The following is a 14,349-nucleotide window of genomic DNA, read 5'->3' on the forward strand; positions in this document are numbered from 1 at the left end:
AACATTCGCTGGTTGGGGCAACCCTTTATTTCCAAGCAGGGGAAAGTTTTAGCAGCAATTCCCATGGGACCAACACAGGCCACCAAGCCCATCAGTCCACAGAGTGCACAGGAGTCTGTTGGTCTGTCCAAGCAGAGTGTCGAAATTGCTCGCACCAGGGAAGGGAACGGCTGCCAGGCCACATGCCGCTGCCACCGCGTGATTTAATAGGGGCTGTGGCCGGGAAGGACCACACACGTCAGAGTACGCACTGACCAGAAGGGGGGAGGCGGCATCCAGGCTGTGAGGGCGGTAGGATGCTGGCTCCACATGCTCCCCCCCCGTCCTTCCCCCCCTCCCCCCTCCCCCCCACAATGCTTACCACTTGCAGCAGGGTCCTGGGTAGCAACCGGACCCGGTCTCTAGACTGGCCACAGCCAGGCAACCTGACCCATCCCACCGTGAAGTCCTGGCCCACTCCGACTCCCCCGGGGTGGAGAAGTGCTCTGTGGGGGCACTGGTTCCCTGCCCTACAGTCAGTCCTGGCCCGTCCAGGCTCGGGTGCAACAAGGGAGTGCTCTCGCCGGGCACTGGCTCCTAGCCTGCCGGGCCAGTCCATCATCAGGAGCTGGCAGCCGTGCCCTGCGGCACACAGACCCCCAGCAGTGCAGTCTCGTCAGTGTCCCGGTGCCCACGCCCGCGGAGAGGGTAGTTGAGGCCGAGTCCCTCGGGGCGAGAGCTGCCAGCAGTCCTAGTCCGGAAAGCCGAGGCCCCCAAGTGCAAGGCTGAGGAGCCCAGCCCGGGGGGGTTGCAGTCCAGATGGCGAGGGCCCAGGGACACCTCCATGGCCTCGGGGAGTGGGGGAGACAGCGGGAGCGGAGGGCGCTGGTAGGGGGGGTGCCCGGTCGGGGGGAAACATGGCATGGCCTGGCTGGGTGTGGGCTTGTGAGGTAAGATGTGAGGAATACTCTCGTTGTCACCGCTGGCCCAGAGACGCATCTGCTGCTGAGAGGGGGCCTGGAAGGCAAAGACAGGGGGGACAGCAGATCAGCAAGGAGGAGTGGGAGTGGGAAACCAAAGAAGGGTGGGAGAGGGCTACTGCGGGAAGGGAGTGGGGAGCCCAAAGGGCAGGCAGAGCCCACCATGCCACCTACTTGGGGACTTTGCATCTCGCAGTCTGCATGCACGGTGCCCATGCTGCCGTAGTAACGGTTGCTGTAACGGTAAGCACGGTTGTCATTGGAAGAACCACTGGAACCACCTGCAGGAGGAGGAGGAGGAGGAGGAGGAGGAGGAGAGAGAGTTAGAAAAGGCACACCAGCTCTATGGGGCAGAAGCAGAACTCAGGCTGGGTCCGGAGTAGGTGGGGCCGGGGAGGGAGACGAGTCGGGCCCCTAACCAGGATGGAGGGTGCCGAGGGCACTGCTGGGAGTGTAGAGCTCTGCCCTCCCTGCAGGGTGGAAGAGAGCAGGATACACACCAGAGCTGGACACTGAGCTGGTGGTGCTGGTGGAGTGGCTGTGCTCCGTGCCCAGGCTGGGCGAGGTGCTGGCGCTCGTGTTGGTGCCCTCGTCGGCAGTCTTCTTGAAGAAGTTGTGCTGCAGGGCGTAGAAAGGGGTGATGCGGCTACGGGGCTCATAGTCCAGCATGCGCAGCACCAAGTCCTTGAACTTCAGGTAGTCAGAAGGGGAATGGCCCTGCTCTCCGGCACGGCGTCCGCCTGGGCCCCCGCTCTCGACCCCTAACACTTCGTGCAGCCGCCGCGTTCCTGGAACCTTGTAGTCCTGAAAGACAGCCAGAGGCAGGAAAGTGAGCTGGCCAGTGCCAACGGCAAAGTGGAGCAAGGTCTCGGGCAGAGGAGTGCTGGGCTATCGGACCCCGGAAAGGGTGGTGAAATTTTCCGTGAGGCGAAGGGGGAAAGAGGACTCCATAGATCTTTTGGGAAATGGGAAAGATACAGGGGCACATTATTTCCTGGCCTAAACCTGAAGGAAGGCTTAAACTCCAATCATCATGGAATTAAACGCACAAAGCAAAACTAAGGGTCACAATCCTCCTGGGTTTTGATGCAGCGCACCTGACGTTTACTGGTCTGCTCTGGAAGTAGCTGTCGTAAGTAAGCCTGTCAATGCCTCCTGCGTGCAGATGCCTCCTCTCTTGAATTTCCAGGAGGTGCGTGCAGGAGGCATTTCCTCAAGTGTGGCCAAGGAGAGCAGGCCCTGATAACTCTCGCAGAGGGATAAAGACCATTTTAGGGTTCAAAAAACAATAGGTGGTGCAAAAAAGAACCCCAAATAAAAATCTTAATATACAAATCTTAAATCATTAAATCTCATTTAATCAAGCTTGCACAATAAATTATAACCCACTGATTCCTATGCATTGATCCCACTCATAAGAACATAAGCACAGCCCTGCTGGATCAGGCTCAAAGCCTATCTAGTCCAGCATCCTGTTTCCCACCAGCTGCCTCTGGGGAGCATACAGGCAAGAGGTGATTGCATGCCCTCTCTCTTGCTGTTGCTCCCCTGCAAATGGTATTGAGAGGCATCTTACCTCTAAGGCTGGAGATGGTCTATAGCCCACAATAATTGGGTGCCTATAGCCCACTCATAATCCACAATAATTGACACTATTAAAATCCTCACAGATAATCACACATAAAAACAATCTCCTTTCATTAAAAGTGTATTTGTGCACCACCTGATTACTTTCACCCAGATTGTTTAAAGGTGGCACTGTGAACGTGTCAATGTCAAGAACCCGTTCATGGCAGCTTATGTGTGACTAGAGCAGGAGCACTCCCAAGAAGAGGAAGCAATTTCCCTGGACTGGGCATTCTCTGGCACACGCAGCTGGCTTCACACTTTGGGAAAACAGCTGCACTAGCAGGGCACACCGCCAGAGCGGCTTCCTTGTTGCTTCCAAGCAAACTGGCTCAACATGGGCCTGAAAGGAAGGAGACAAGGTAGTTGCTCCCCACGGCAATATCCTGGCAGTTCTTGGCTCCTCAAACCCTGTGCAGAAGCCCCGAAGAAGAAAAAAGGGGAAGATGGGTCAGAATATATGTGGGGAGAGGGCAAACAGCAAGGAGTTTACTACCTTTACTGCACTTCTGAGAGAGAAGAGAGCTCAGCTGTGTATTCAAATTATGAAGAAGACTGGAAAACACAGGACTCTCGTCCCGCCCCCGCCAAATGGGATTTCATCCCTCTCCCCTCGAGTGTCTCATTTCTTAAAGCCTAAGGCTGAGGGCAGGGCTTGTGTCTTTGTCGATTTAATCACTATATGTACTTCAGGAAAAAAAATAGGACTGCAATTCTTTCCCCACGTCAGTGCCAGGAGAGAGACTGAAAGTGACGGCTACAAAACCACAGTCCTACAGGGGAAGTGATCTATCGCTGGGAAGCTCTGCACTGAAAACAGAACTAGAAACCGTACGAGGGCATGAATTGTAGCCAGGCACCAAGGGACGAGTAAAAAGAGAAGAGAATGGAGAACTCTGTCTTGTGTAGGCAATCACCGAGTTATCGACTACTCTTGGCTCTCTAAAAGGGAGCAGGGCAGGGAGTGCTGAGGGATGGAGTAGGCTGTGGGAGGCAGGAGAGAGAGAGAGAAGGCGCTCAAGCATTACCTTCCTGCCATCTTTGCCCCGCCGGAGGACCCAGCCCCCCTCAGGCAGCTTTTCAAAGTACTTCCGTGCTTTGGGAGCCTGCTCCAACATGTGAGGGGGTGGCAGTCCCAGCACCTCCACAATCCGGCTCATCTGGTCCGCCTGCAAGGGAAAGGCACAGAATCAGGGCGACTGTGGCAAGTTCCAGCCTCCCATCCCAGCCATTGCCACCTCCTCCTTTCATGGGCCGGAATCTATCCCTCCGGTTTTCCTGCTCAGGTGGCCCTAGAGTGTCCACCCAAGCCAGAAGGGCCCTGCAGCCCCTCCCTATCCTCTGCGTCTAGGCTGCGTGGTGCTCCTTGGCCAGTCCAACGGCTGCCCTGGCTAGACGGCAGCTCCCTGAAGTGCGGTCTCCTCTCTGTTGGGATCCCACTCCCATTTCCCCGCCCTGGGTGGCCACTCCTCACCTACCTCATTGGCGCCACTGAAGAGAGGCTCCCCTGTGTGCATCTCCACCAGAATGCAGCCCAGGGACCACATATCAATGGCAAGGTCATAAGGCATGCCCAGGAGCACTTCAGGTGAGCGGTAGAATCGGCTCTGGATATACTGGTAGATCTGCAGGGACAAAAGGCCAGATCCCGTCAATTGCGGCGTGGGAGCCATTGAATGGTCATGGTGGCAGCAACACTGGACTCCCAGTTCCTGTGCCTTACATGTTGGGTGGGACTTTTGGAAACAAATTCATATGAAAATTGAGCAAATCTTAGAAGTTAAGATTCCCTTTCTTCCAGAAATTTTTTTTATAAGTATGATAAAACCTTATGTTCCTGCTAAATCAAACGAATTGTGTTTATATATGATTACAGCGGCTAGGATTATATATGCATCTAATTGGGGTATTTTGGAAATCCCTTCCTTACGATTGGTTTTTGAAAGTGTGGGATTATGCTTCAATTTTGAAAGTTGCAGCTTATGTACATGGCATGTTTATTGAATCATTCATGTCTGTGTGGGAACCTTTTATAAATTACAATATTCGTTATGGTCCAACTTTGTTCCCATTTTCTGGATTTGACTTATAGTGTTTTTGATATGTAACTTACAAGAAGCTGATCAGATTAGATTTTACAATTCTAAGAGTCTGAATTTCTTTTGCTTTATCCTGTTCTAGATACTTTTTCTTTACTGATGTAATTAATTAGGAAAATGGTTTTTCATCATGAAAAATAATTGGTTTTAAATTGGCAAAGAGGCACCTTTTAATGTGGTGATTCTCTTTATTTAGCAGGGGGAGAGTAACTGGCCGTATCCACCACCAGCACAGTACCTCCAGTGACTGTTGCTGGTGTCTATTTTATGTTTCTTTTTAGATTGTGAGCCTTTTGGGGACAGAGAGCCATCTTATTTGTTTGTTATTTCTCCGTGTAAACCACCCTGAGCCATTTTTGGAAGGGCGGTATAGAAATCGAATAAAATAAACAAACAAATTGTTTTTATGGTGATTTGTCTTTGTCCTCTTTGGTCTATTTCTTAATGAAAATTCTTATTAAATAAGAAGTTGGGTGGGACAAGTGCTTTCCACATTGACATTTTGCCACCTGCCTAGAACTTGAAAGATCCTAGACGACAGTTGCTCCCTGTCTAAAAAGTTCCAGGTTGGGTTCCTGGATTTCAAAGCGGGTGCCAGAGGGAAGAGAACAACTAGAGGGAACAAGTCGTGGGTTGATTCCAATTGCTGCCCATTACCCACCCCGGCCATCTCCTTTGGCAGTTGTTTTAATACCTGCTCAGGACTCTGATGATCGGAAATATAGGAAGCTGTCTTATACCAAGTCAGACCACAGGTCCATCTAGCTCAGTGCTGCCTAAATTGACTGGCAGCAGCTTCTCCAAGGTTTCAAGGCAGGAATCTCTCCCAGTCCCACCTGAATATGCCGCCCAAGATTGAACCTGGGACCTTCTGCATGTAATTCAGATGCTCCACCCACCACAGAGCAACGGCCCCCATCCCCCCCAATGCCAGATCTGCCCGACTCTTGTTTTAATACTGGCTCTTCATTTCATGTTGTTATTTATTTCTCGATGTAAACCGCTTTGGAAACTTTGGTTGAAAAGCGGTTTATAAATATTTGTCACCGTCTCTCTGGGACTTGCATCGTTGAAATCTTATGAACTGCTTTGAGAATCCAAGGACTGCAAAGCAGGCTAAGAGTCAGTTCAATAAACCCAGCCTCTCCAGTTTGAGCACTGGGAGTGGAATCTGGAGGGGGTGTGCACCTGTCACTCACCCGCTGGCCCAACTGGCAGGAGCTGCCAAAATCCACAATCTTGATGGCACTGCGCTTGGGGTTGCAGAGCAGGATGTTTTCAGGCTTAAGGTCACAGTGGATGATGCTGAGCTCGGGGGTTGCCAAGAAGAGCAGCGCCGTGCACAGCTGCTGCGCAAACTTGCGTGTGAGGTTGAGAGACACACCGCGGAAGTTGGTATTACGGAGCAGGTCGTAGAGGTTGTAGGACAGCAACTCAAACACCAGGCACAGGTGGCTCCGGAACATGAAATGCCGCTTTAAGTGCACTGGAGGCCGGTGAAGAGAGAGAGGGAGAGAAAACAGGGGTGGAATAACGGACACGGACACTCCCCACACAGGCTTTGACTGCACCCCACTGGCAGCCCTTTGGCATCTCCCCACTGCCATGTCGTTAAGACTGCCAACATAACCACTTCCCTTTCATTTTTAGGTCTTGTAAATCACTAGTTACACCACACACACAAAATTGTAGGAGTGCCTGATTAAGACTCAAGGGACCCAGGTTCAAATCCTTGGATCAACCATGAAGTTCACTGGACAGTCTTTGGGCGGTGACCTTCTCTCAGCTTAACCTGCCTCACAGGGTTGTTGTGAGGATAAAATGGGGGAGAGATGGGGGAGAACCTTGTATGTAGGGATGTTCCCAGAACCGTTCTGGAGGCGGCGGGGTGCTCCCTTAAGGGCGGGGGAGGGATCACTTACCCCTCCCGCCGCATTTTCCCCGCCGGCGCTCAGACAACGGAGCACCGGCAGGAGAAATGCGGCAGGAGGGGTAAATGCACCCTCCCCCTCTGCCTCCGAAAGCCAAAACGGCCCCTACCAAGTCAGACCATTGATCCATCCAGCTGAGTTTAAACCAGGGCTGCACAACATTGGCCCTCCAGCTGCAGCTGGACTACAAGTCCCATCATTCTTGGCCACTGCAACTGGAGCTGTAGTTCAATTCCGCAGCTGTGCAGCCCTGGCCTATACTGACTGGCAGCTGCAATCCAGGGTTTCAAGCAGGAGTCATTCCCAGCCCTACCTGGAGATGCTGCCAGGGATTGGACCGGGGACCTTCTGCGTGCAAAGCAGGGGCTTAAGTGATGCCCCCATCCCTGATAGGGGGTAGGACTGTAGTGCAGCAAACAAACAGCTCTCGAAACCATGGCCTCTAAATAACTCCACATGCACAGATGGCAAGCTGTTGCCAAAGTTCTCCCTTTGGTATCTGCCAGTGAAACTTCCCTTCTAACCAGGATCTCACATATACTTCCGCTCTGTTTCTCTCCATCACACAGAACTCTTCTACGTATTCTCAAACGGAGACCTCATGAATACACAGATCTCACCAAGTTTGTTCTCTCATGCACACTTCTTGGCTGATTTACCCACAAACCACAGTCACTGCTTTCCAGACTCTCACCAATGTAGTATTTCATCTCTGTGTCATGCTGGTTCATCAGCTCCAGCAACCGCAATTCAATCTGCGCCTGGCTCAGAAATGCCTTCTTGTTCTTGATTATCTTGATGGCCACCCACTCCTGAGACTGCTGGTCATAGGCCTTCACCACCTAGCGAGGGGGGGGGGGGAGAAAGACACATCAATATTGTCTCATCAGTCAAGCACATGCATCTTGTTGGCTTCCTGGTGAACTGATATTGGGGAGAAGCACCCATCAAAGTTATGGGGGCAGGGGGAATATTCCGTGGGTGTGCAGACTCCTTTGGACTTCAAAACTTCAACCTCAACAACCTGAAGAAGATGGCAGAAAGTGATTTACTGATGTTGGGAGGCATGTCCTGGTAAGGAACAATCTGCCAAGTCCCAATCTATGTTTTAAAGAGTACAGGGTGTGTGGACTGCATCCTTGTCACAGAAGCGGATCCAGAGCGACTCTCTTTCCCCCTCTCACACCTGTCCAAAAGATCCCTTGCCAATGAGCGAGTCGATCTCATAGCGCTCCAGCCAGCGCTCGCCATTGCGGACGATGTAATCATAGTTGTCATCATCGTAGCCCTCGTTGTGCACTTTCCGCTCCTTTTTGATACTGGGGTCCTCAGGTGCCACCTGCAGGGCTCGGCGCTTCTTCTTGGCATAGTAGACCTGGCAAGGAAAGACAGGATCAAGGCCCAGCAGAAACAGGAGCCCCTCTTTCAAAATGGGGAGCCGACCCTTCCCATGAACTCTGCACAGCAGTCAGTTCCTCTGGGTAGCCCCAGAGGAGGCAACCTCAGTGCTCTCTGCAGCAAAGGAAGTAAGAAATGGGGCCATCAATATGCAGCATGGAAGGAACAACAGATGCCAGGACAAGAAAAGACCTGCTGCTTTTCCTTCAGAGGGTGGCCTCTTACCTCATTGATATGCTTGTATGTTTTGATAAGGTCCACAGACAGTTTGCGTAGTGGGGCGGTGGCAGAGTCCCGAAAAGTGAGCGGGATCCTTCTCTGCAGGATGGCCAGGTCTGGCATGATCTGTGCAACAAGGGGGGGTGGGAATGACAAGTGTCAGGAGGTTAGAGACTTTAATTTGGGCTCTCACTTTTCTTCCTGGAGGGCCAACAGGTATATAAACCAGCAGTGAGATTGGGGGGCTACACCCCACACCACGAAGAACCCTGCTTTTATGCCATTCCTTTCGCTTGGGGGGTGGGGAGAGAAGAGGAAGGCTAACAGGAGAGGGGTTGGGGGGTTTACTGTGATTACACCCTTTGAATCTAACAGGTGTAGCATGAATCTCAAATCTAGCCTCCCTCCATGCCATGGCAAAGGCCCTGACATCTACCCAAGGAGCACTGACTAACCTGAGCTCAGGTAAAGCAGATCTCCCCCTAAACTGTGGCTCTCTCTAGGGTTAGACTAGGGACTTCCCTCTGCCCACGACGGGTCTCTCAGCATATCTTGGGTACTGTCTGCTCCCAGGATCCCAACTCTAGCAGCAGAGCTAACACTAACACACACACACACACACACACACACACACACACACACACACACACCACATTCCACAGCTGTACTGGCCTCCTGGAGATTATCTGTGGAATGACCACAGGCTCAAGTAAGAAAGGAGCCCAGCGGAGCTGTGTGTCTTGACACAAGCACACCTTGGAGAGAAGGCAGCAGAAGGAAAAGCTGCTCCCCCAAGCCAACCCAACGGGGCTCTCCAGGGCATTACCTGCGGATGCTCAGCCATGGGCTGGATGCTGGAGAAGGGAGCATGGCTGTGCTGGCTCGACATGATTGTCTCAGTAGGAAGAGAGCGGCCCAGAGAGGCAACCTGGCTGCAGGGCGGCAGCTGGCATTGTGAGGTGCTGCTGCCACCTAGAGGACACAAAGAGACTTTTGGAGAAGATTCTCATCACTGAGCCGGCACACACTAACGCGCACACCCGCACTCCCCTGACCACAACACACACAAAAACAGACCAGCTCTCTGCCCTGACCGCAAAACACACACTCTAATATGATAAGAGGGTCAGGGATCCTGATTTCAGTAGGGGTGAGGCCAGAGCCAAGAACTTGGGTTCTATTCCTGCCCCCCCTTTTTTTAAAAGGGGGAGGATAGTGGATCCAGTTTCCTGAAACAAACCAGGGCAGAGACCTTCACCCAGTGAACCGAAACTGTGAGACAAATGTATCAGACTGTCAAAAGGCGTTTGCATTTCAAGTAATCGTTAAGCCACTGTCTTTTGCAATACTGCATGCCACAAAGCAGGATGGAAGCCATGCAGGTGGCTCTTACAGTTAGTATTCCCCAGCTCTGTAAATTTGTTCTGATCAGTGTTGATGCCTTAATGATGCCAAGGGGCCGACTCCCTGAAATGGTTTCCGTTTCTGGAGCCCCCTCAAGATACCACAGCTCGGAAGCAAGTGGCAAGCCAGCCTCTGTGAGCTTTCCTAGATTCAACACGCGCAGGAAGACCTGCTGAGCAGCACTGGGGTGCAGAGAGAGGGAAGGCTGGAGGGGCAACTCTTTGCATAGGTTTTGTTTTTGGAGGGGGGCAGGGGGAGAGGAATCAATTAGTCAATCTTCATTACAGTCACAGACCAGCATAAAGTACAAGGCAAGGGTGATTTCAAGCAGTAAGAGGCTTAGAAAAGGTGGAGAGGGAAGACACTTGCAAGGGAGAAAATATGTTTTGGGGGGAGTTCAGTAAAAAGCAGGCTGGGGAGTATGCACCGCTGGATCAGCAGGTTTCACTGAATGAAGGCTGTGAGAGGGAAGAGAAAGGGGTGGGGTACCAGTTTGGCAGCCCTGGGACAGCAGCAAGAGGGGAGAAGGAAACGACAGATGGTTCCTAGTAGTCAGTCCCAGATTCTGCCCTCTTCAAGGGGCAGAGTGAAAAGGGTGTCGGATTGGACAAGGGAGGCTTGGGTCCAAATCTTCACTAAGCCATGACGCTCACTCATGCCATCTCTCAGGCTAACCTGCTTCACATGAGAATAAGAGGAGAGAATAAAAAGGGGTGGGGGAGAGAAGAAACACTACTCAGAGGCCTAGGGATGGTTTTCTCTTTTGCACCAAAGGATGCTTACCTGAGTACATGCACACCCTTACCACAACTGGCATTTGCAGGGACTGGAAGCCAAAGAGCAGGGGAGAGGATTGAATGGCAAGGGGCAAGATTAGTGCACAGAAGGGCTTGAGCAGAACTGGCTAGCAGGAGGGCCAACAAGTGGAAACGGACAGAGGTATTGCATGTTAGGGGCAATGGCTGCTGAAAAGGGACTAGGATGAGGAGAACTGTAGAGGGAGCTAGACATGGCATGGCCAGAGGGCACGAATCTCATGATGGAGCAACACCCCAGAGCAACACACAAGATCTCTTCTTCCGAGTGTATAAGCAAAGGATTCCCTATAGCCCAGTGGGGAGTTCAACATCACCACTCTTGTGAACTTTACCTCAACATTCCTAGCTGCAGTTCTCCTGCTCCTCTCTTCTGAGAAAAGAGACACACTATGAACACAGCACAGCTGAGCGAGTCCCACAAACTCAGTTCCCCCTCTGCAGCTACTGAAGCAGCCAAAGGGACCGTCTCTTCCTGAGGCTGCTGACAAGGCCCCTGTATATGACCCAGGAGGTGGTGAGCTATTAGGGGGACGAAGCAGACAGGGCAGGCATGAAGGTGCAGTGGAGAGAATGGAGGTAGTGGACGCGTGCCTCCTGAGGGCCAACTCCCTTAGCAAACTGCCCTCCATAGGTCTTCTACCTGGTTAGGCCCTGAATAATAATAATAAACTGCACAACTCACCTGTGCACTGCAGTCTGTCCCAGAGGCTTCTGGGTTGTGCTCTTACTGACTAAGTTAGCACAGGGATGATTGCTGCATGCATTTGTACAGGTAGTTTCCCTTCCCCAGGCAGAGGGAGAACATCCTCCCTCCAGATGCATGACCTCTAATCATACAGCTCCTCTCTCACTGGCAGGTACCTCTGGGTCCAATCCTGAGCTTCTGGCCCAGGGCAGCCATTCCAGCGGCTGAGCCCTAGCCTCGACCGCAGGGGCCTGTGGACCTAGACACAATCATGAGTGCTGACTCTGGGCCAGAGACTTCTCTCTCGGCCTGACCTACCACACAGGTTTGTTGTGAGGATAAAAGAGAACCAGGTAACCTGCTCTGGGGAAAACATTCTCCACACTGCTCCCCTGGAGAGTTAGGCCTTTGCTCTTGCTAGTGTCCAGCTTCCATTCAGTCAGCAGAGACTAAGAAAGACTCTTAAGTCTTTCACTGGTCAGAAATTCAAAACTCCCCTTTACGTTACTGGTTTGCAGAGTTCCATTTTGTAATTGTGACCCAAAAGTTGTATTTCCTATTTACCAGCAGTTTAACTTTGCCTTTCCTGAAAATTAGGCCAAGGGGGCTAATGACAATAATGTACACTATAAAAAATAACCAGTTATTTCCCAACACTGCTGTCACGTGAGCCAAATCTAAGAGGCACCACTTGACCCTGCCAAATTTCAAACTCCAGAGGCCTAGATGAAAAGCACCTGTGGGAACCTGACTTAATAACAGGGTATTTTAGGGTAAAGTCTACCACAGACCACTCGCTTCTCAAAGTAGTCCTCCACTAAGTCCAGTTGCTGGCATTACTACTTTCGAACAGGATGGCATGTACAGCTTACAACAAAACAAGAAATCTGTGCAGTGGCAACCCAATTCTGTGCCAAGGAAAACTGAATTCTGCAACCTCTATTCCTATATATGTACCTCTGTATAATTGCTTGTTTCTGTTTCATCAAAGGAAGAAACTAGAAATTTTTACATTACCAATTTTTTCTGTCAAAGGTTTTCTATCCCACATCACTGCAAACAACATGTTGAACAGGATCACAATTTACTTTAGTGTGGGGAAAATTCCAACCATTAAAATTTCTGACCCATTTTATGTAAATTTTATGCAAATGAGAACAAACCCTACATGGAAATTGTTTTCTGGAATTTTTTCAATTCAAATGTTTCCAGAAAACCCACGTCAGATTGAAAGACTTGCAGGGCACAGAAGCCCTAGCTTATGAATCTGCTTCTAAGATTTCAGCACGTGTTGTAGGTATGCACTTCCACTCTTAACTCTTCATGGGTAGGAACCTGCTTTAAAGGCTAAGGAAACAGATTTGCAGGACATTGAACTCTACAGCCAATAACAAAACCCTGGGCCATCACAGAATACACGTGGCCTTGCTGATAATTCAGTCACAGTCACTGCTCTCATGATGAGCAAGGGGCAAAGCATCTACATAGCTATGAGACAATTCCTAGAGTTTTGTCACATGCTAGCCTAGACGAGAAAAACAATCCAGGGTCAAGCTACGCAAAGAGGAGCAGACTCAGTTCTCAGCGGATCCTACTGAATTATATGGGAGAAAGGAAGCTGACTACAATTTGGGACACAGTTGAGAGGTGGCAAAACCTGCCCCTCAATCCAGAAACTAGGCCCATCAGGGCAGGGAGCAGTTGAGGCCCACCTCAATGCATCTCCTTTACTCCCTTATAATTCCCAGCCCCAGTGGTCTTTGGTTGGGGATTATGGGAGCTGAAGTCCAATACCATCTGGAGACCCAACGTTGAGAATCCCTGCTCTAAACCATGGTTTATTAGCATTATGAGAACCAGCTGTGGCAAGCCTTGGACTCATGTGTCGTCGTCCCCCCATTTTCTCCTCCACGTATGAGGTGAGGAGACTGGAAACTTCCACTTTGGGTTTTGAATAAACTGCTGTTTCCAGTTATGTCTAAACTTGGGAAGCTTTGGTTTATAGGAACATAGGAAGCTGCCACTGGTCCATCTAGTTCAGTATTGGCTATATTATACTGACTGGCAGTGGCTCTCCAGGACTTCAAGCAGGGATTGAACCTGAGACCTTCTGCATATAGAGCAAATGCTCTACCACTGAGCTGCGGCCCTACTCCCAACTATTCTAACTGTGGTCAGTTAAACCAGGATCTGAAACGACAGTTAAACCAAGATCTGAAATGACAGTTTAATCCTTGTTCACTTCAGTCTCCTTCCCTCATACACAGAGGAGAGCACATGGGTGCTAGGCTTGCTGTGCTTTTCCTCATAACATCAAACCATGGTCTAGCGTTACAAACCAGGCCTAAGTCAGACCATTGGTTTTTCAAGTCCAGTATTACCTACTCTTAGAGGTAGCTGCTCTCCAAGGCCTGAGATCCTTTAACTAATGCTAGAGATTGAACGTGGCACCTATGCATGCAAGTGTGTCCTCTACCATAGAATTATGGCTACCAGTCATGCCTCTGAGGAAAGGCAAGCACTGCAACTGGGGACACTACTGCAGTGAGGTCCAACCAGCTCTTCAACCTAACAGATGGCCCAGCCTAGTACTTACAGTGCTAGTGAGGACTGCTAGGAAGCTGCAAGGTTTCTGTGTGCCCAATCCTCACTCCGTGACCACAATGGCTATTGCAGTATACAGGCCCTTCCTTCCCCCAGGGCTGTCCTTAGAGAGCCCTGGTGGGGAACGGGGCTCAGGGCAAATCAGCCAGTGTGGGGCCCCCTTCCAATTAATTCTAATGGGGGTTAAAAGAGCGGGGCCCTGCTCGCCATGCCCTAAAGACAGCCCTTCCCTTCCCAATGGGCATTTTGCTAGGTGGGGCTTCAAATTAAAATATGGTCACCATATAAAACAAGGAGAAGTTGCAATGATTTTTAAAAACCATTTTTATTTTTATATTTATATCCTGGTCATACACAGGGCTTCCCAGTGGTCTCCCCTCCAAAAGCCTGTCTGCTTAGCTTCAGTGATGCTGCATCAAGTTCTTTTAGAACACCTAGCCGGCCTCACTGTAGCGGTAGTTTTAAAGGAAATATAGAAGTGAACCTCAGACTCAAAATCCCATCTTGTACACACACTTGCAAGCAGCATAAGCCAATCCCATTCATTTTTGGAGCAGTCAAAACAATTGATCGGGGCTGCTGTGCACATCAGCCTAGGCCGGGGTA

At 50.7% G+C, this 14,349-nt stretch overlaps 1 protein-coding gene across 4 annotated transcripts in view; it reads right to left on the bottom strand.

Moving 5' to 3' along the window:
* DYRK1B (dual specificity tyrosine phosphorylation regulated kinase 1B) overlaps positions 1 to 14,349 on the bottom strand; it is a 34,034-nt gene continuing 19,685 nt past the window's right edge. For all 4 annotated transcript variants that reach the window (XM_053267201.1, XM_053267202.1, XM_053267203.1 and 1 more), the window contains 10 exons: positions 9,059 to 9,204; positions 8,239 to 8,358; positions 7,802 to 7,990; positions 7,310 to 7,457; positions 5,884 to 6,170; positions 4,064 to 4,210; positions 3,614 to 3,754; positions 1,460 to 1,763; positions 1,134 to 1,240; positions 1 to 996 (listed from right to left, as the gene is read on the bottom strand). In XM_053267201.1, the coding sequence (XP_053123176.1) occupies positions 601 to 996; positions 1,134 to 1,240; positions 1,460 to 1,763; positions 3,614 to 3,754; positions 4,064 to 4,210; positions 5,884 to 6,170; positions 7,310 to 7,457; positions 7,802 to 7,990; positions 8,239 to 8,358; positions 9,059 to 9,204 (1,985 nt within the window). In that variant the 3' untranslated portion in view covers positions 1 to 600. The remainder of the gene's footprint in view (positions 997 to 1,133; positions 1,241 to 1,459; positions 1,764 to 3,613; positions 3,755 to 4,063; positions 4,211 to 5,883; positions 6,171 to 7,309; positions 7,458 to 7,801; positions 7,991 to 8,238; positions 8,359 to 9,058; positions 9,205 to 14,349) is intronic.

This window comes from Hemicordylus capensis, chromosome 7, assembly GCF_027244095.1.
Source record: "Hemicordylus capensis ecotype Gifberg chromosome 7, rHemCap1.1.pri, whole genome shotgun sequence".
NCBI lineage: Eukaryota > Metazoa > Chordata > Lepidosauria > Squamata > Cordylidae > Hemicordylus > Hemicordylus capensis.